The sequence below is a fragment of the Palaemon carinicauda genome, chromosome 4 (assembly GCF_036898095.1).
Source record: "Palaemon carinicauda isolate YSFRI2023 chromosome 4, ASM3689809v2, whole genome shotgun sequence".
Lineage (NCBI taxonomy): Eukaryota > Metazoa > Arthropoda > Malacostraca > Decapoda > Palaemonidae > Palaemon > Palaemon carinicauda.
In genome coordinates, this window is record NC_090728.1 from 45,645,827 (window position 1) to 45,667,733 (window position 21,907).

At 45.6% G+C, this 21,907-nt stretch overlaps 1 protein-coding gene across 1 annotated transcript in view; it reads left to right on the forward strand.

Annotated features, from left to right (window-relative positions):
• LOC137639921 (josephin-1-like) overlaps positions 1-21,907 on the forward strand; it is a 103,587-nt gene that overhangs the window by 62,263 nt on the left and 19,417 nt on the right. Inside the window, exon 4 of the mRNA XM_068372212.1 lies at positions 4,783-4,963. Within this exon, the coding sequence (XP_068228313.1) occupies positions 4,783-4,963 (181 nt within the window). The remainder of the gene's footprint in view (positions 1-4,782; positions 4,964-21,907) is intronic.

Below are 21,907 nucleotides of genomic sequence, written 5' to 3' on the forward strand. Positions count from 1 at the left end.
GCGCCTACCTTCTGCTACTTCCTTTGATCATCCTTTGCAGACTGAGCCTCAGGTGTTCCCTCAACAGAGTCTTGAAGAGGAAACCACAACTATTGTTGTTCCAGCTCGTTCTGACTCTGCTGTTCAGCATACCTTACCTCCATTTTCAAACATTATGATAATGGAGGTTATTTGTATTACTTATAAAAATACATTTGTATTCCTTGCAATATATTTTTTTTAACAATATCGCAAAATATGGCAAAAATATGAATCATGAGTTATGAATGTAAGGTAAATATTATGTTGATATTAAAACCCCATGCAAGCATGCATAAAGCACTCTAGCACTGGTCATGGAATTTCTGAGAAATGTTAAACGCCATGCACACGCTCTGCTTACCTTACAGCATGCTCTACATACAGCATGCTCTGCTTACAGCATGCTCTGCATACAACATGCTCTGCATACAGCATGCTCTGCATACAGCATGCTCTGCATACAACATGCTCTGCATACAGCATGCTCTGCATTCAGCATGCTCTGCATACAACATGCTCTGCATACAGCATGCTCTGCATACAGCATGCTCTGCATACAACATGCTCTGCTTACAGCATGCTCTGCATTCAGCATGCTCTGCATTCAACATGCTCTGCATACAACATGCTCTACATACAGCATGCTCTGCATACAGCATACTCTGCATACAACATGCTCTGCATACCTTACCGCATGCTTCTCAGTCACACATCTTTGGTTGTTGCCAACTCACTAGACTGTCAAGCAGTTTCATAACGTTGCCTTCTAGTCTGCTGCTTTTGCACCAGTGAAACCCTCACTGAGAGAACTTAGCTTTTCTAGGATATGGTCCCTGTAGATGAGAAAGTTCTTTTCTCCCTCCTTCTGATATTCCCTTGAGGACTCTGTCATTTGGAGGGAGCCTTTAGCTGCGTAGCCTCCTTTGGACTTTTATTTAAGCATAACATGCTTCCAGAGAAGGTAATGGTTCCACTTCAGTCGCTAATCCCGTCTGTTACCACACCTGCTCCCATAGACCTTGAGCTGTGTTGCAAGACATGCAGTCCAAGCTTAGTCCTTGTTAGAGGATTTTTTGTTTACGGAGTCAATGTGTCACGGGGAAGACGTTCAACAACCAGCAGAAGTGACTTGTTGTGACGCAGTGCGGCAACCTCAGCAACCCGATAGGAGTTGTCTGTACGACCCAGACAGTCTAGACAGATTCGGGTTGTCACTGTACTTCCTCGCTTGCCCATGGTTGACAGTTCACAGACTGTGCAGCAGTACCATGATCTTGTGTTCGGCTCCGTCAGACGACTGGCTTTTAAGAGCTCCCACAAGTCGTAGCTGTCTGGAGATTTTCAAATGGACTATGGATCTGACCAAGGAACTGGGCCTCCTGGTCAATTTTGAGGAGTCTCAGCTCGTCCCATCCCAGACCATTGTCTCCTTGGGTATGGATCTTCAGAGTCGAGCTTTTCGGGCTTTTCCGTCGGCCCCAAGGATCTTCCAAGCCCTAGAATGCATCCAGAGCATGCTGAGAAGGAACCGATGCTCAGTCAGGTAGTGGATGAGTCTAACAGGGACATTTTCATCGCTGGCCCTGTTCATCGTGTTAGGGAGACTCCACCTCCCCCCCCTTCAGTATCATCTAGCTGCTCACTGGATAAAGGACATGACGCTAGAGACGGTCTCAGTTCCTGTTTCCGAAGAGAGGAGGTCTTCTCTCGCGTGGTGTAAGAACAGCTTTCTTCTCAAGGAAGTCTACCTTTGGCTGTTCAGAAACACGACCGCCGTCTCCTCTCGGACGCATCAGACACGGGCTGGGGTGCGACTTTGGACGGACAAGAATGCTCGGGAACATGGAATCAGGAGCAAAGGACACTTCACATCAATTGCAAGGAGTTGTTGGTGGTTATTCTGGCCTTGATAAACTTCAAGTCCCTCCAGCTTAACAAAGTGGTGGAGGTGGACTCTGACAACACCACAGCCCTGGCTTACATCTTCAAGCAGGGAGGGACTCTTTCGTGGAAGTTGTTCTAGATCGCTAGGGACCTACTCATCTGGTCTAAAGATCGAAAGCTAACTGGTAACGAGGTTCATTCAGGGCGGTATGAATGTCATGGCAGATCACCTCAGCCGGAAGGGTCAGGTCATCCCCACAGAGTGGACCCTTCTCAAGAATGTTTGCAGCAGACTTTGGGCCCTGTGGGGTCAGCCAACCATAGATCTGTTCGCTACCTCGATAACCTAGAGACTCCTGTTGTATTGTTCTCCGATTCCAGACCCAGCAGCAGTTCACGTGGATGCTTTTCTGCTGGATTGGTTCCATCTCGACCTGTATGCATTCCCGCCGTTCAAGATTGTCAACAGGGTACTTCAGAAGTTCTCCTCTCACAAAGGGACACGGCTGACGTTGGTTGGCTCCGCTCTGGCCCGCGAGAGAATGATTCTTAGAGGTACTGCAATGGCTGGTCGACATTCCCAGGACTCTTCCTCTAGGAGTGAACCTTCTAAGTCTACCTCACGTAAAGAAGGTACACCCAATCCTCCACGCTCTTCGTCTGACTGCCTTCAGACTTTCGAAAGACTCTCAAGAGCTAGGGGCTTTTCGAAGGAGGCAGCCAGAGCGATTGCCAAAGCAAGGAGAACATCCACTCTCAGAATCTATCAGTCTCAAGGGGAAGTCTTCCGTAGCTGGTACAAGACCAATGCAGTTTCCTCAACCAGTACCACTGTAACCCAGATTGCTGACTTCCTGTTATATCTAAGGAAAGTAAGATCCCTTTCAGCTCCTACGATCAAGGGTTACAGAAGTATGTTGGCAGCGGTTTTCCGCCACAGAGGCTTGGATCTTTCCACCAACAAAGATCTACAGGACCTCCCTAGGTCTTTTGAGACCTCAAAGGAACGTCGGTTGTCCACTCCAGGCTGGAATCTAGACGTGGTCCTAAGGTTCCTTATGTCATCAAGATTTGAACCTCTCCAATCAGCCTCTTTTTAGGACCTCACATTAAAAACTCTTTTCCTCGTGTGCTTGACAACAGCTAAAAGAGTAAGTGAGATCCACGCCTTCAGCAGGATCATTGTTTTCACATCTGAAACGGCTACATGTTCCTTGCAGCTCGGTTTTTGCTAAACGAGCTTCCTTCACGTCCTTGGCCTAAGTCGTTCGAGATCCCAAGCCTGTCCAACTTGGTGGGGAATGAACTGAAGAGAGTACTTTGCCCAGTTAGAGCTCTTAGGTACTATCTAAAAAGGTCTTAACCTTTACAAGGACAATCAGAAGCCTTATAGTGTGCTATCAAGAAACCTTCTTTTCCAAGTTCTAAGAACTCAGTTTCTTACTATTCAGGCTTCTGATTAGAGAAACACATTCTCATCTGAAGGAAGAAGACCTTGCTTTGCTGAAGGTAAGGACACATGAAGTGGGAGCTGTGGCTACTTCAGTGGCCTTCAAACAGAGCCATTCTCTGCAGAGTGTTATGGATGCAACCTATTGGAGAAGCAAGTCAGTGTTCGCATCATTCTATCTCAAAGATGTCCAGTCTCTTTACGAGTACTGCTACACCCTGGGACCATTCGTAGCAACGAATGCAGTAGTAGGCGAGGGCTCAGCCACTACATTCCCATAATCCCATAACCTTTTAACTTTTCTCTTGAATACTTTTTATGGGTTGTACGGTCGGCTAAGAAGCCTTCCACATCCTTGTTGATTTGGCGGGTGGTCAATTCTTTCTTGAGAAGCGCCGAGGTTAAAGGTTGTGATGAGGTCCTTTAGTATGGGTTGCAGCCCTGTATACTTTAGCACCTTTGAGTTGATTCAGCCTTCCAAGAGGAACGCTGCGCTCAGTAAGGAAGACGATCTTATTAAAGGCAGAGTAACGGTTCAAGTCGACTTCCTTACCAGGTACTTATTATTTCATTGTTATTGTGGATAACTGATTATATGAAATACGGGATACTTAGCTATCCTTTAGTCTTGTACACTGGTTTTTCACCCACCCCCCTGGGTGTGAATCAGCTACATGATTATCGGGTAAGTTTAATATTGAAAAATGTTATTTTCATTAGTAAAATAAATTTTTGAATATACTTACCCGATAATCATGATTTAATTGACCCACCCTTCCTCCCCATAGAGAACCAGTGGACCGAGGAAAAAGTGAGGTGGCGTCAACAACAAGTACTGTAGTACCTGGCCACAGGTGGCGCTTGTGAGTACACCCCCTTCTAGTATAGTGATAGCTGGCGTATCCCTCCCGTAGAATTCTGTCGGGCAACGGAGTTGACAGCTACATGATTATCGGGTAAGTATATTCAAAAATTTATTTTACTAATGAAAATAACCTTTTTAGTGAATATTTCCACAAAAAGTATTCGAATCGGAGTGTACAGTATATGGTTACATGAATGGATGACACCAAAGTCTGTCATTGGATCACCAGAGGGGTATGGGATCTTTATAGTGTCCAATAAGCCATTTTTTTTAGCCCACCTTTTTACTTTTTTCCTTTTCCTCTCTTCTATCTTGTTGTTCAACCTCTCAACCCAATGTTTATATGCTTTATATTGCAACAGTGGGATTTTGTGGCTATATGGCATATCAGCCTCAGTGCTGACCCATATGTCCCCAACTCCACAAATTTAGTCCACTTCCTTTTCTTAGACACCAACCCATCCCTTTAGTTTCTATTGTAAAGCTCAAAGCTTTCCCATTTTTGTTCTTTACAGGGCATGTATACCTACCTGTTGCTGACCTTAGGTATCTGTTTTTCCAGAGATCCTCATGTCATTGCTTTGGAGAAAGTTGTGGGTTTTATTTTGAATGTTCCATCTGAGTACCGCCTTGGGCCTGTCCAACTTCCTTTGAGACGTAAGCATTGGATTGCCATTCGAAATATCAGGGGAGTGTATTATAATTTGGATTCTAAGCTAGAGGCACCAGAAATTATTGGAAAGGTAAGAATTTTGCATTTATGCACTTTTACAGGTATGTTTTATAATTGACCAAGCACTACAGTATGTAAGTAATGATACCTTTAAAAAGTAGATTAATAGCTATTGATTTTATAGTTAGTTGGTTGTTCATTGTTCCCCATAAATTACTTATGAAGGTTTGATATTTCTGTGATTTTTTAAAGATTATCTATTTTTATTCACGAGAAGTTAGTTGGCATCCAAAGGCCATACTACTTTGAGAAAACTGTTTTTATAAATATAACTTAATCATTATAGCAGTGTAAAGAAAGGCGAAGGTTGAATAACAAACTGATGCTATTTGTTTAAAGAGTGGAGGAAACTCATCCCATATTAAATCTCATAAGGGGGTCATTGGAAGTGTACAAAAAGTGAGAGTGGTAAAAGCAGGAATCACCCCAAGAGGCTCACATTTTCCAAAAGTTAAAGGCGGCCTCTATCCATTAGCTATTGAAAGTAAAAGCATTTAGTTTGGCACTATGATTATTATTATTAAAAGCTAAGCTATTATCCCATGCTTTTCATTATGGTATGGTTAATTGAGGGAAATATCCTTTACTATTGTAGGCTGTTGCTAGTTCATCTTGGATGCCACATTCAGTTGCTTTAAGCTATGTGGTGACCATGCAAATAGTGTTCTTGAAATTTGGTTGTGCCATTGCATTTGTTTCCTTCCCTTCCATTGTCTTGGGTTTGAGTTCCCTTAGTTTAGGGTAAACTTAATTAAACTTACAATATGATGTAATTAATTTTTTAAAATTCTAATTTATTTACATATTTATGACTATATATATATATATATATGTATATATCTATATATTTATATATATATTATATATGTATATCTATATATATATATATATATATATATATATATATATATATATATATATATCTATATCTATCTATCTATGTATACATTATATATGTATATATATATATATATATATATATATATATATATATATATATATATATACTATATATATATATATATATATATATATATATATATATATATATATATATTTAAATCCATTTTTGGGTGAGATGGCCATGTCGTCCTGATGGAAGTTCCTATAGGGTAGCTTCCTAGGGTATATTACAACTACGGCGATATTCCCAGAGAATTTACCTTAAGGTACCCAGAATTCTAACTCCTGGAGCGAATATTCCTAATGAAAATACCAGGGATATTGCGAAATATCAGAGGACGTATTCTTGACACGCCACATGGCAATCTGCACCCCGAACAGAGATAACACTTCGAAGGGGTCAATTGGCAAGAAAGCGAAAACGAGAAAGAAAAAGGAGAGCCGTTCGCAAGGCTCTCTCTTCTCCCGTTTCGTAAGCGTGCATTGCGCCGATTCTGGCGCCATCTGTATTCCTTGTAGCGATACACGAGGTGCTACAGATACTGTATGTAGGGAGGGGTCCTACAGCCCTTTCATAGAAAGGGAAGGGCGGGTCCATCAGGACGACATGGCCATCTCACCCAAAAATAGATTTTTCGCTTCGCTCAAAATCCGTTTTTTGGGCTCAAGCCATGTCGTCCTGATGGAAGTATACCAGAGCATTACTGTATCTGTGGATTCTCAGAACGTGCCGTACTCCCCGGAGGTATTTCCCCGGTCGACTAGACCTAGAGACCTAAGATGTTACCGTTATACATCTTTTCAACTAACCATAAACCATGTTAGAGCTTCCTGCCCCCTACAGGGATGAGTCCTACTAGACTCTGGAAAAGTCTCGAAGAGTACATATACCTATGTATGAATACCAGGCAAGCCAATATAGTGGTCTCACCCTATATTAAGTAAAGCATAGTTTGTAAAGAACCAATGCGTCAATATGAAATATCGACCAGTTCTCCGCTCAATACTTGTATTGGACAAAGGTTTATATCCGCATAGGAGGAAACTTGTAAATCCGCCACCGTCCCCTTATGGGATGGACTCCTCCCGCTAAGGGAAAGCATAAACCAATGCAACATTAGCTTGCATAAAGGAACAATCTATTAGAATTATCCCAGATAAATATACATAGAATGAATGCTCAATTATACCAATAAATTGACACAGGTGAAGGAGACGCAAGGTTATCAAGAACAAGTTTATTGACAGACAATAAATAGACAGGTTAACAACAATTATATATATATATATATATATATATATATATATATATATATATATATATATATATATATATATATATATATATAAGAGGAGGATAACCAGAACTTTAAGCATAAGTACGATAGTAAACAGAAACTTGTTTATCTGAAAGAAAAACATTAGTGCCACTTTTAACATACCGAGGTATCAAAGTCATAAAAGTCTGTATTACTAATCAGTCACATTAGCGTTAGAAACGCTCGGCACACATGTCTGCACTTATGCTAGGTTCACCTTTGGAAGTGGAACAGTCAACGTGGGCAACTCAGTGCCCTCACTTAGTTTGTAGCACAGTATGTAACTACACACTCACCCTGGAATTAATCGTCCCAATTAAAACCACTGTTCCTCGCAGAGTTAAACAGCAGGGTTAACGACGCAACCCACTGCTACCACAGATCTCTTTAGTTGCTCCACTTGCTTCGCATATTGGCGAAAGAACACTCTGGAAGACTTCCAGCCAGTGTATGAACGAAGATGTTCAAAATCCATACAATTAAAGAAATTTAAGGATGAGGCAACTTTCCTCGGATCGTGACCTGCGGGTGTACTGTCAGGATCCGCTCTGCGAATAAAATATGTGATTTTCGCCCTGAGTTGATTCAGTGATAAATTTGAGCCTGATGTTTCTCCCCTGAATAGTTGACCACCCTTGAAGTCTGAAGTTCTACGAAGATAGACCTTTAGGCATTCTACTGGACATAGAGATGCATCTTCTTTCAGAGGGCAGATTCTCCAGGGACCCCACCTGTTGGTGGGTAACTCATTCTTGGCGAGAAACGTAGGATCCGGAAACAGGTTCAGTTCTCCCCCATCCAGGAACTGAACACGACCTTCCTCTCTCGAGAGGGCTACAATCTCACTAACCCTGGCCCCGGACGCGAGTGCAAATAGGAAAATAACTTTTTGGGTCAAATCCTTTAACGCACACTCCTCATTGTTCAACAAAGAAGCGAAATGAAGAACTTTGTCTAAAGACCATGAAATGGGCTTTGGAGGTGCTGAAGGTCTGAGCCTAGCGCAGGCTTTCGGAACTTTATTAAAGATCTCGTTAGCGAGGTCGACCTGGAAGGCATATAGAATGGGTCTTGTCAAAGCAGACTTACACGTTGAAATCGTGTTAGCTGCCAACCCTTGACCATGGAGGTGGATGAAGAAAGATAAGCAGAAGTCCGTCGAGATCTCCTGCGGATTCTTTGCCTTGACAAAGGCCACCCATTTTCTCCAAGATGACTCATATTGCCTTCTAGTAGATTTGCACTTATATTCTTCTAGGAAGTCTATGCTGGGTTTCGAAATCCCGAAACGCTTTCTCACCGCTAGGGAGAGAAAATCATGAGCTGCAGGGTCCGGGTTTTCTGTAATGAAGCGCAGACAGTCGACTTCTGGACTCGCTGGGTCAGAACTGGATCTGGTAGCGGTAGAAACTTCAACCGTAGTTCCAATGCCAGGGGGAACCACACGCTGTTCGGCCACTTGTGGGCCACTATTGCCGCTACCCCCTTGAAGGATCTCAGTTTGTTGAGGACCCTCAACAGAAGGTTGTGAGGAGGGAACAGATAAATCCTGGACCATCTGTTCCAGTCGAGGGACATCGCGTCCACTGCTTCCGCTAAGGGGTCCTCGTACGGGGACACGTACAGGGGCAACTTCTTGTTGTCTTTTGTCGCAAAGAGGTCTATCTGCAGTTCTGGGACTTGACTCAAGATGAAGGAGAATGATCCTGCGTCTAGGGACCATTCCGACTCTATCGGTGTGAACCTGGATAGAGCGTCCGCTGTCACATTGCGGACTCCTTGAAGGTGAACTGCCGGCAGGTACCACTTCTTCTTTTCCGCCAATCGGAAGATGGCCAACATCACCTGGTTGAGAGGTGGCGACCTCGATCCTTGTCGATTCAAGCATCTCACAACTACCTCGCTGTCCAGCACCAACCTTATGTGGATCGAGTGACGCGGGGAGACTTTCTTTAAGGTAAGGAGCACTGCCATAGCTTCTAGAAAGTTTATGTGAAAGGTCTTGAATAAATTGGACCAAGTCCCTTGGGCCTTTTTCCGATGAGAGTGACCTCCCCACCCCTCCTTCGAGGCGTCTGTGTGAATCGTCACCGACGGGGGAGGTGGCTGAAGAAGTACCGACTTCTTTAGATGTCTGGCTTGGGACCAAGGCCTGAGAAGAGTACGTAGACGAAGCGGAACTGGTCTTCTCAGATCTCTTCGCGCGTTTGATGCATAACTTCTCCAAACTCCGGTTGCATCCTTTAGCTGTGCTCTTAGCACCGGGTCTGTTACCGAAGCAAACTGGAGAGAACCCAGTACTCTCTCCTGTTCGCGTCTTGATATCCTTTCGGAATCTAGAAGTCTCTTGACAGAACCAGCTATCTCCTTCCTTTTCTTCGCCGGGATGGAGAATTGGTGTGACATTAGGTCCCAGTGGATTCCCAACCACTGGAACTTTTGAGATGGAGAAAGTCGAGACTTTTTTCTGTTGATCTTGAAGCCTAGATACTCTAGGAACTGGATCACCTGCAGAGAAGCTTGCAAGCATTCTGTCTTGGATGCTGCCCACACCAGCCAGTCGTCCAGGTAGGCTACCACCTGAATTCCCTTTAGGCGTAATTGTTTGAGAGCTACGCTCGCAAGCTTCGTGAAGATCCTTGGGGCTATATTTAGCCCGAATGGCATGGCTCTGAAGGCGTATACTGTAGTCTTCGTTGTAGCTTGAACCCTAGGTAGGGGGAGAGTCGACGGTTGATTGGAACGTGCCAATAGGCGTCTGACAAGTCTATGGAGACGGTATATGCCCTCTTGGGCAGTAAGGTCCTTATGTGTTGCAGTGTTAGCATCTTGAACTTGCAGTTCACTATGAACTTGTTGAGTGGCGACAAGTCCAGAATGACTCTGAGTTTTTCCGAGTCTTTCTTGGGAACACAAAACAGCCTCCCTTGGAATTTGATGGACTTCACCCTTCGGATCACTTTTTTCTCCAACAGTTCTTGGATGTACTCCTTCAGAACGGGGGTGGAGTGTTGGAAAAACCGAGGGCACGGGGGTGGAGTGCTGTACCAGCTCTAGCCCAGTCCATTCTTGAGTAGGCTGTGGGCCCAGGGATCGAAGGTCCACCGATCCCGAAAATTTTGAAGTCTCCCTCCTACCGGTATCATCTCACTTGGACTGCTGTCCTGAGGTCTTGCCTCCCTGACCGCGACCACCCCTGAATCCCCTTCCCCTTGAGGGGCGCCTAGACGAGCCTCTGGCTGCTCCTCTAGGCTTTGCTCGAAAGGAAGTTGACTGCCCTTCGAACGTTGGGTTGAATGCCGGGGACTGTGTCGACACGGCCTGGGGTACCCACTGGAATGTGGTCAGGGTTTGTGCCACCATCTGGGGCACTGAAGGCATCGGCAATTGCTGTTGCTGTTGCTGTCTAAATGGCTTGGCTGGCCGAGACGGTAGCCTAGTCCTCTTAGTCTTCCTTTTTGGTTGGGGACCCTCATCCGGGGAAGGCTTTCTCTTGATAGACAGGCCCCACTTCTGGAGAAGGTTTCTATTCTCCGTGGCGGCCTTATCAACAACTTCTTTGACCGATTCGCTAGGGAAAAGGTCTTTGCCCCAAATGTTGGAGGAGATTAGTTTCCTTGGCTCGTGCCTCACCGTAGCCGAGGTGAACACGAACTCCCTACAAGCTCTCCTCGCCCTGACGAAGCTGTAAAGATCCTTCGTCACTGTGGCCAGATGAGTCTTGGCCACTACCATGAACATTTCATAGACCTTGGGGTCACTTGCCATCGTCTCAAGAGTGGTCTGAAGAGACATTGAGGCAGCCAGTCTTTCTTTTTTCTCGAGCTCTCTCTGCAAAAGAAAGTCAGACAGCTTAGGGAGGTTCTCACCGAACTGACGTCCGGCAATATCAGCCTCCAACTTCCCGACTGAGAAGGTAAGATGGACGTCCTTCCAGTCCTTGTGGTCCATAGGTAGGGCCAGCGACAAGGGTTTACACTCCTCCAGGGAGGGGCAAGGCTTACCAGCCTCGACTGCTTTTAATACAGCCGCAAACCCTTTCTGCAAAAAGGGGAAGGCTCTAGCAGGAGAGGACACAAAGGAAGGGAGCTTCTTACTCAATGCAGCTACCTTTGAGTTCGTGAAGCCCCTCTCTTTCATCGAAGATGAAAGCAAAGCTTGAGCCTTAGCATGGTCCATCACTATGACCTCCTTCGGCTCTGTCTCCTCCTTTGAAGCTGGTTCCTTCCTCAACCGGACATAACAGTCCGGATATGACCCTTTGCTGGGCCAGAATTCCACCTCCTCTAGGGGAACTGAACCCAACTTATCCGACATGACGATCTTTCCGATCGTCATCGGCATGTGCTCAGCATATCTCCACGGGTTAGCATCTGAGCACAAGGGAAGGTCTTTCACATTGAGCCTTTTCTGGGGCCCACGTGATGCTGCAAGCTTCTGCATCTGCAGTTCCATTGCAGCCGCCTTCTCAATATTCTCCTTCTGCATTTGTTGGATCATTCCAACAATGGAGGAGAGGGCCTGTCCCAGCTCTACTGGGAGAGCGGACGATGTTGAGGGAATAGGTTCAGGGATCTGAACCGGAGCAGCCGACACCTCGTCGGCCTCTTCTTCTACAATGTCTGGGGCTTGATCTTCATCCTGGCCTCCTGCCAGGAGGTCTTCCTCCAGACGCTCGGACACGTCTGACATCCTGTCGTCCAACTGGATGTCTTGCAAGGCGACCGCGACTTCAGCATCCACCTGGATCTGAGCTAGGGGGATCTCCTCTTGAGGCTGGGGAATCACTGCATCAGCTGATGCCCTAGGGAAAAAGTAAGCCCTCATCTTCTCACTTGGAAGATAAGGTCCAGAGGTGTTCTTCTGGAAGCCCCTTACCCAGGTACGAAGCTTCTCCCTTGCTATATCCCTTGATTCCGCCGTCCTAGGGGAATCAAAAGCCTCAGTAATCAGGTTAGAGCACACGGTACATACCTGAGGGTCCCAATACCGGAGATCACCCTTGGAGACAGCGCATGCTGCGTGCCTCCTACATAACTCATGTCCGCAGAAATTCTTACTGCGGACGTTGCAGAAAACATTTCCGCACTTCGGATGGTCCTCCTGTAAAGAGAAGAAATTTCCATGAGTATCAAGTGAACTACGTATCACTGGATATGCACAGTTTAGCATAACAAATCAGAAAGGAAAGACACACACTTGTGTTTCCCGCACAACCAATTGTTGCAGCCTTCCAGATAATAAAATCTTATGGTTAATCTGTCCTAGAGTAACCAATGAAAAATTTCCAGAGGAAACAGGTGTAGCTCACACCTAAGATATGATTTTAAAATACCGGATAATAGACAAGAAAGAACTCACTTTCTTATCTGTAAGGCAACACCAAAGGGCTGTGCAAGACAACACGCAAAAGTGTTAGAAAACACAGTGTTGTACCAATACTATACTATAGTTTTCTTCCTACAGTATATGCAATACTGAAGAATACTGGTACAGTATAGAAGGTAATGCGCCGGCCGGCCGGCAAGTGCCGGCATACACCATAACTAGCTTTAAAGTATACTACTTAACAGCTATAAGGCGGCAGAACGCTGGTTCAAATGCATGTGCCGGCCGGCAGTAACTGCCGGCCGGCAACAGCCAATGTCGGCCGGCGATGACTGCCGGCCGGCAACTACACAAGGTAGCACCCGGCTGCCGGCCACCGCTCATAGCGACCGGCAGACAAGGGCTTGACAATAGCCGGCCGGCAAAGGTAAACAACCGATGCCGGCCAGCAGCAAAAGAACCAGAGAACTTCGACTGCCCGGCTGCCGGCCTCATAGGCCGGCAGCCGGGTCGGGTACAGCACTAGAAGAAAACAGAATGGATGCCAGGATAAGAGAGTATACAACCTCCAAGCCCGGCAATCCGAAAGAGTGCATATAAGGAAGGGGAGAATCTAATTCAGGCTTCCTGACCAATGCCGTCTGGCTCTACAGACAGACATGGATGAGGGACCAAGGGAGGTCCGGGCAGCACTCAAAGCAGAAGACCTTTGCCGGCCGGCACAATCTGCCGGCCGGCAAGGGACTGAGTCAATTCCACATCCTAACCTATACTAGGTCCAGATGTAGAATGACGTACAGTACTGTAACGGCTAGGCCATTACAGAGATAGAGCGGGAAGGGACAAAGAGGGTCCTACCAACCTTGCTTTAGTAAAGAAGCACCCGCAGCCAAGAAAACTCATCTTAGCCTAAGGGAGATCCAAGGAGGGAGGCCAGCAATACTTGCCAACCCCCCCTGAACCAAAGCAAGGAAGGTGTTGCTACTCCCAGGGAAAGGATCTTATCCTCCCACCGAGAACAGCAACAAGGACTAGTCTGCTAGATCACAAAAGAAGGAATCATCTCGTTCAGAAACCTTCGGCAGTGACCTAAGGAGGCTAAGCCTCCTATGTCTGCGTCAGACTAGCGAGGGAGACTCTACCCCAAGCCAGACAAACACAGACTCAGACTAAAAACTCTGATGTTCTGCCCCTCTCTGAAGCCAGACTTACTGGAACAGGAAGGTACAGTAACACCCCAATATAGTTGTATCGAAAGTTAATTCAGATAAACCACTAGGGTTAAGCCCAAGGCTTAAACAGAGGGAAAGGGATTGCATACTTTCTCCGAAGAAAAGAAAGCAACCGGGGAGTATGAGAAAGTATACTAAGGCTCCATAGGCAACTTAGCCTAGGCACCAAGAGAATCGATTACCTAAATCACCGAAACTCACTCGTATACTATCTTGGACATAATCAATATAATCTTAAATGTATAAAACTGCCTAAAGCTTCAATAAAATTTTAAAAACACTCGGAAATCCAAAAATCATGCAGGAAAGTACTAGGGCCTAACGACTAGGCTACATGGTCTAGCGTAGGCCAGAATTGGCGAATACTTCGCCAAAACAAATAATACTAAAAGCACGAAAAAGGAAATCCTATGTAACGCTAAACAGCTAAAATTATTAAAGCAAAACAGCCGGGAACGTCGCTCTGGCTAACTAAAACTCATACCTAGCGAGCGACAGCGTCCAGGACGCCTCCGGTAGGCAACGGCTCTTGTAACAAAGATTAATACTATTAATCACTTTAAAAATTACCAAGAGCCTACATTTATACATAAAAGAAATAATACTCAACTTATCAGAGGCAGACGAAGTTGGAGAAAGCATAATAAATCGATTAAATCCAAGAGTTTGCGAGAAACACAGGAAAAAACACCGAGTTGTTAAGCTACGCAAAAAGGAATACAGATGGCGCCAGAATCGGCGCAATGCACGCTTACGAAACGGGAGAAGAGAGTGCCTTGCGAACGGCTCTCCTTTTTCTTTCTCGTTTTCGTTTTCTTGCCAATTGACCCCTTCGAAGTGTTATCTCTGTTCGGGGTGCAGATTGCCATGTGGCGTGTCAAGAATACGTCCTCTGATATTTCGCGATATCCCTGGTACTTTCATTAGGAATATTCGCTCCAGGAGTTAGAATTCTGGGTACCTTAAGGTAAATTCTCTGGGAATATCGCCGTAGTTGTAATATACCCTAGGAAGCTACCCTATAGGAACTTCCATCAGGACGACATGGCTTGAGCCCAAAAATATATATATATATATATGTGTGTGTGTGTGTGTGTGAGTGTGTGTTTGTGTCCACACACATCTCTATATTTATTATATAACGGATTTTGAGCGAAGCGAAGCTTCCTAGGGTAAAATTGACTACAGTAATATTCCAAGAGAATTTACTTTTAGGTCTCCAGAATTCTAACTCCTGGCGCGAATATCCTTAAAATTTCTAAGGATATCGCATAATATCAGGGGACGTATATCTTGATACGACACATAGCAATCTTCACCCCGAATAGCGTTTTCGCTTCGAGGGGGAAACTGGCAAAAATAGAAGGGGAACCGTTATCAAGGTACCCTTCCTCCGTTACTACCTTGAGTATCCAGATGGCGCTGTACATTGCCGCCATGTTTATTCCTTGTAGCGTTGAGCAAGGTGCTACAGATGTAGTAGTTTCAGGAGGGATCCTGCCAGGGCCTTTTTTATAGAAAAGGAGGGTGGGTTCATCAGGACGACATTGCTATCTCACCCAAAAATAGATTTTTCATTTCGATCAAAATCTGTTTCTTGGGCTCAGGCCATGTCATCCTGATGGAAGGTTACCAGAGCATTATTTAGAAAGTACTGTATCTGTGGATTTTCCAAATGTGCCTTAACCTCAGGACAATATTTCCTTGGTCATCCAGACCATAGAGACATATGGCGTTACCATTATACGTCATACTTCTAATCATAAACCATGTTAGTGCTTTCTGCCCCTCTGCGGGGAAGAGTCATACTAGACTTGGGAAAGAGTCTCGAGGTTTGCATATACCATATGAAAAAACATAGCATCAAGAGCATACGAAGTATGCGAAGCCAGGTAAAGTTTGTACTCAAATACGAACAGGGTTTGCATACACAGTACTGTATGAGCCAACAAAGCATCCAGAGCATACAGGATTTGCTGTATGCGTGGCCAGGCAAAGCTTCTACTCGTGTAGGAACAATGTATGCGTAGGCAGAGAAAGGTTGTGCTCATATAAGAACAAAGGTATTAACTATCTATTTTGTTCATATATACCTATGTAGATTGTTAAAGGAAAATAATACTCTAGCATATCTTTATTGAAATCAATTTTGGGGCGAAATAAGACGCAAATACCCATCAAGTATTTATTGGTAATAAATAACCAGCAAAATCAACATACATAACATAACGTTAACATAATGTTAATGAATGCAATAAGAAACATGTATATTACAATCAAGACCAGAAATTATTATTTCACCTGAAAGGGAAAAATGATTAGTGGCACAAAAACTGAAAATTTATTAAATTTTCTAATATGCATCTCTGTGATAATGATTGTTTTTTCACACTGTGTAAAAACACATGGCACAAGTGTTGTCCCTATGTTTCTTCACCTTTAATAGCTAGAACAGTCCATAGTGCCACCTTGGTGACACTTATCTTCAAGTATTGCACTGTGAAGAATCAACACCTTCACCCATACTTTAACAGTCCCAATCAATTCACTGTTCCTCGCAGCGCTAGACGACAGGTTTCAGGACACTACCTGCCGCCACCACATAGCGTTTCAACTCTTACACTTGCTTCGCGTAGTGCGTAAAGAGCACTCTGGATGACTTCCATCCAGTATATGAGTGAAGGCGCTCAAAATCCATGTATTGGAAAAAATTCAATGACGAAGCAATTTTCCTGGGATCATGACCTGCGGGTGTACTGTCAGAATCTGCTCTGCGAATGAAATAGGTGGTCTTCGCCCTTGGTTGTTTTAGGGATAGGTTTGACTCCGAGGTTTCTCCTTTAAAGAGCTGTCCTCCCTGAAGTCTGAAGTTCTATGAAGATAGACCTTTAGACACTACTGGACACAACGAGACATCTTCCTTCAGAGGGCAGATTCTCCACGGACCCCACCTTTTGGTAGGTAGCTCGTTCTTGGCGAGAAATGCTGGGTCAGGTAAAAGATTCAGTTCTCCCGCTTCTGTGAACTGAATATGGCCCTCATCTCTAGAAAGGGCCACCATTTCACTAACTCTGGCCCCCGAGGCTAGAGCAAACAAGAATATAACTTTCTGGGTTAAGTCAGAGAGCAATCCTCATTGTTCACTGTTGAAGCAAAGTGTAGGACCTTATCCAAGGACCATGAAGTAGGCTTTGGAGGTGCTGCAGGCCTAAGTCTAGCACAAGCCTTAGGGATCTTGTTAAAGATTTCGTTGGATAAGTCTACTTGGAAGGCGTATAGCAGAGGTCTAGTCAAGGCTGATTTACACGTTGTTATTGTATTGGCTGCTAAACCTTGTTCATGAAGGTGAATAAAGAAGGATAAACAGAAATCTGTTGAGATTTCTTTTGGTCCTTTTGCCTTGACAAAAGCAACCCACTTCTTCCAAGATGACTCATATTGTCTTCTAGTAGACTTAGACTTATATTCTTCAAAGAAATCTATACTGTCTCTCGAGATCCCAAACCTTTTCTTAACTGCTAAGGAGAGAAAATCATGAGATGAAGGTTTTGGGTTTTCTGTGATGAAGCGAAGACAGTCGACTTCTGTACTTGTTGAGTCAGTACTGGGTCCGGCAGAGGGACCAGCTTCAGCTTCAGTTCCAGTACTAGAGGGAACCAATTGCTCTTTGGCCACTTGGGAGCCACTAGAGCTGCCGTTCCCTGAAAGGATCTGAGCTTGTTGAGGACCTTCAATAGAAGGTTGGTTGGAGGGAACAGATAAATCCAGTTCCATCTGTTCCAGTCGAGGGACATGGCGTCCACCGCTTCCGCTAGAGGGTCCTCGTATGGGGCCATATAACGAAGTAGTTTCTTGTTGTCGCTCGTCGCGAAGAGGTCGATCTGCAGTTCTGGGACTTGACGTAAGATGAAGGAAAATTATCCTGCGTCTAGGGACCATTCTGATTGTTGGCGAGAGCCTGGATAGAGCGTCCGCTGTCACATGCAGAACCCTTGAAGGTGAACTGCTGATCTCTTCTTTTCCGCTAAGCGGAAGATGGCCAACATCACTTAGTTGATTTGGGGTGATCTCGAACCCTGATGATTCAAACATCTCACTATCACCTCGCTGTCCAGAGTCAGTCTTATGTGGACTGAATGGCGAGGAGACAGTTTCTTCAGCGTGAGAAAGACTGCCATGGCTTCCAAAACGTTGATGTGGAAGGTCTTGAATAGAGAGGACCAAGTCCCTTGGACTTTCCGTTGGTGAGAGTTTGGATGATGACTGAAGGTAGAGGTGGTTGTAAGGGCATGGACCTCTTCAGGTTCTTGGCCTTCGACCATGGCTTGAGAAGTGATCGTAGTCGACTCGGTATCAGTCTTCTTAGATCTCTTCGAGCGTTTGATGCGTATCTTCTCCAGACTCCTGATGCATCTTTTAGCTGTGCTCTTAGCACCGGGTCTGTCACTGATGCGAACTGAAGAGAACCCAGTACTCTCTCCTGTTGGCATCTTGATATCCTGTCGGGTTTCAGTAGTCTCTTGACAGATCCCGCTATCTCTCTCCTCTTCCCTGGGGGAATGGAGAGACGGTGTGACTTTAAGTTCCAATGTATTCCTAGCCATTGAAACTCCTGAGCTGGAGATAATCAAGACTTCTTGACGTTGATCTTGAATCCCAGATGTTCCGGGAACTGGATCACTTTCTTGGATGCTTGCATGCACTCCGTCTCGGAAGCTGCCCACACCAGCCAGTCGTCCAGGTAGGCCACCACCTGGACACCTTCTAGGTGTAGTTGTTGAACGACTGCATCTGCAAGCTTTATAAAAATCCTTGGGGCTATATTTAGTCTGAAGGGCATGGCTCTGAAGATGTATTTCTTCTTCTGTAGCCTGAATCCTTGGTAAGAGGAGAGTGGGCAGTTGATTGGAATATGCCAATAGGCATCTGCCATGTCTATCGAGACTGTGTACGCCTGTTTTGGCAGCAGGGTCCTTATGTGTTGAAGGGTTAACATTCTGAACTTGTTGTTTTCTATGAACTTGTTGAATGGCGACAAGTCCAGAATGACTCTGAGTTTGTCTGAATCCTTCTTGGGAACACAAAACAGCCTTCCTTAGAATTTGATGGACTTTGCCCTCCTTATCACCCGTTTGCTCAAGAGTTCTCGGGTGTATTCTTCCAGGAAGGGGGTGGAGTGTTGGAAGAATTGAGGAAATGATGGTGGAGCTGTCCTCCAGCTCCAACCTAGTCCGTTCTTGATTAGGCTGTGGGCCCAGGGATCGAAGGTCCAGCGTTCCTGAAATCTTTGGAGTCTTCCTCCTACTGGAAACATCCTATTGCTTTGGCTGTCCGGAGGACTTGTCTCCTTGACCGCGTTTTCCCTTACCCCCTCTTCCTCTTGGAGGGTATCTAGAGGAGCCCCTATTCGACCCTCTACCTTTAGGGCTAAAGGTAGTGGTCTGCATCTCATAAACAGGAGTAAAAGCTGTTGACTGGGCAACCAGATGCTGAGGCACCATCTGGTAGGTAGGCTGGGGTTGTGCCACCATCTGGGCCACTGCGGTCATAGGAACTGCGGGAAGTTGTTGTTGCTGTTTCCTGACAGGGCAAGAGGGCAACCTAGGTCTCTTCGTCTTCCTTTTTGGTTGGGGACCCTCATCCGGGGAAGACTTCCTCTTCGCCGACATGCCCACTTTTGGAGAAGATTCCTGTTCTCTGTTGCGGCCTTGACAACTACTACTTTGACCACTTTGCTCGGGAAGAGGTCTTTTCCCTAGATATTGAAAGCTATCAGCTTCCTGGGTTCGTGTTTCACTGCAGCCGAAGCGAACACAAACTCCCTACATGCACGTCTGGCCCTAACGAAGCCATATAGGTCTTTGACCAGCATTGCCAAATGTGATTTGGCCACAACCATTACATTTCTGGGGATCTGTTATCGCTTGCCATTGCCTCCAAGGTAATCTGGAGGGACAGGGAAGCGGCAAGTCTCTCCTTTGTCTCTTGCTCTCTATGCAAGAGAAAGTCAGACAGCTTAGGGAGGTTTTCACTGAACTGGCGTCCAGCAATATCCGCCTCCAACTTCCCAACTGAGAAGGTAAGGTGTATTTCCTTCCAGTCTTTGTCGTTCGTAGGCAGAGCTAGGGATAAGGGTCTACACTCCTTGAGTGTAGGGCAAGGTTTCCCTGCTTCCACTGCCTTCATGACTGCCTTAAACCCTTTTTCTGCAAAGGGAAAGGCTAGTTTAGGTGGAGCAAGAAAAGAAGGGTGTTTCTTGCAAAGGGCTGGCACTTTTGAATTAGTGAAGCCCCTGTCTTTCAGACTACTTGCCAGCAAAGCCTGAGCTTTACCATGGTCAAGAACTATGACCTCTTTTGGTTCTGTCTCCTCCTTGGACACAGGTGCTGCCTTCAAGCGGACAAAGCAGTCTGGGTAAGACTCAAAGCTTGGCCAAAAGTCAACATCCTCTATGAGGATAGCCCTCAGCTTTTCTGAAATGAAAATCTTCCCATTCGTGATTGGCATGTACTCTACATGCCTCCAAGGGTTCACCTCAGAGCAAGAAGGAAGATCCTTCACGTTGAGTCTCTTCTGAGACCCACGGGACCATGCGAGATGGGCCATCCTTCTCCTCAGTTCAGTGTCCCTTTCTTCATTTTGCTTATGAAGACTCTCCATCATCGTCATGAGACTAGCCAAAGCTTTACCCATGTCGTCCGATGGAGGAGCAGAAGACGTAGAGGGTACTGGTTCTGGGGGAGGAAGCGAGGAAACGGACTCTGATTCGACGTCATCCTCTTCAGTCTTGGGAGCCAAGGTAGACTCCTCTTCTAGACCCTCCGCAAGAAGGTCTTTCTCGGTGTCCTCAGACACTTCCAAAATCCTCTCATCTTGGTGGTTGTCCTTCATCGCGTCAGAGACATCCGTATCTACGGAAATCTGGACGCAAGGGATCTCAGGTTGAGGCTGTGGTATAACGGCATCCTCAGTTGCCTTAGGAAACAGGTAGGCATGCATCCGTTCATTCGGAAGGTAAGGCCCCGTGGCATTTTTCTGAAAGCCACGAACCCCTCTGTGCAGCTTACTCCATGCTGTATCCCTTGTCTCCGCTGTCTTGGGGTTATCAAAATCCTCAGTAACCAAGGCTTTGCACACATTGCAGTCCTGGGGGTCCCAGTACTTTAGAGGTCCCTTGAAGATGGAGCAGAGAGAGTGCGCCCTGCACTCTACATGGCCGCAGAAGTCGTTGCTCCTCACGTTGCAAAAGACTCTCAGGCACTTAGGGTGGTCCTCCTGTAAAGAGAGGAAAACTAAATGAGTATGCGGGAGTTCATCTCACCTGATGAACTATATAAATATTATTAATGTTTTTGCATATTTATTGCATATAGCTTAGGATAGACAAGCTAGAAAAGAATTAGGAAAGACACATACTTGTGATTCCTGTCCAGCCAATTGCTGCGACCTCCCCCAAAATTAAAACCTAGAGTTTTCCTATTCAGGAAACCCAATGGAAGAATTCTAACCTGTAAGAATAGATAAGTGTAACTTAACACTGACTTTCCAAAGGTTTTAATAATGAGGGTAAATTGTAACTGATCATCTATCAGTATGTGGAGAGAAATCTTTTCTTCTCATATATAATAGGTCTCAACAATAGACTGTGCATGGATACACTGGGTATGTTGGAAAAATAAGCACTGTATAATTTATACCATAGTTTTCTGTCTGCAGTATGATCTATACTGCAAATATACTGACTACTGTATAGTCATATACTGTAGTTTTAGCCGGCATGTTGCCGGCAAGGCTAGCACCTGGTGACACAGTCCAGCCGGCATCTTGCCGGCTGGGGTAGTGGCTGGCAGCATCAACCCGGCCGGCACCCGCCGGCCAATTTAATCCTGCCGGCGCACTATTCCAGCCAGCGCCTTGCTGGCTGAGGTAGTGGCCGGCAGCATCAACCTGGTCGGCAGTTCGCCAGCTGCCGGCGTCTCTCTGGCTGCTGGCGCATTGGTCCAGCCGGTGCCTTGCCGGCTGGGGTAGTGGCCGGCAGCATCAACCCGGCCGGCAACTGCCGGATAGGTTAGTACCCGGCGGCACTAGCCGATAGAGAGAGAGAAAGCAAGGAGTGAAGCGTACCTTATTGAATGTGTATTAACAGTAAATAAGGGTGTAAGTACTCAGTCA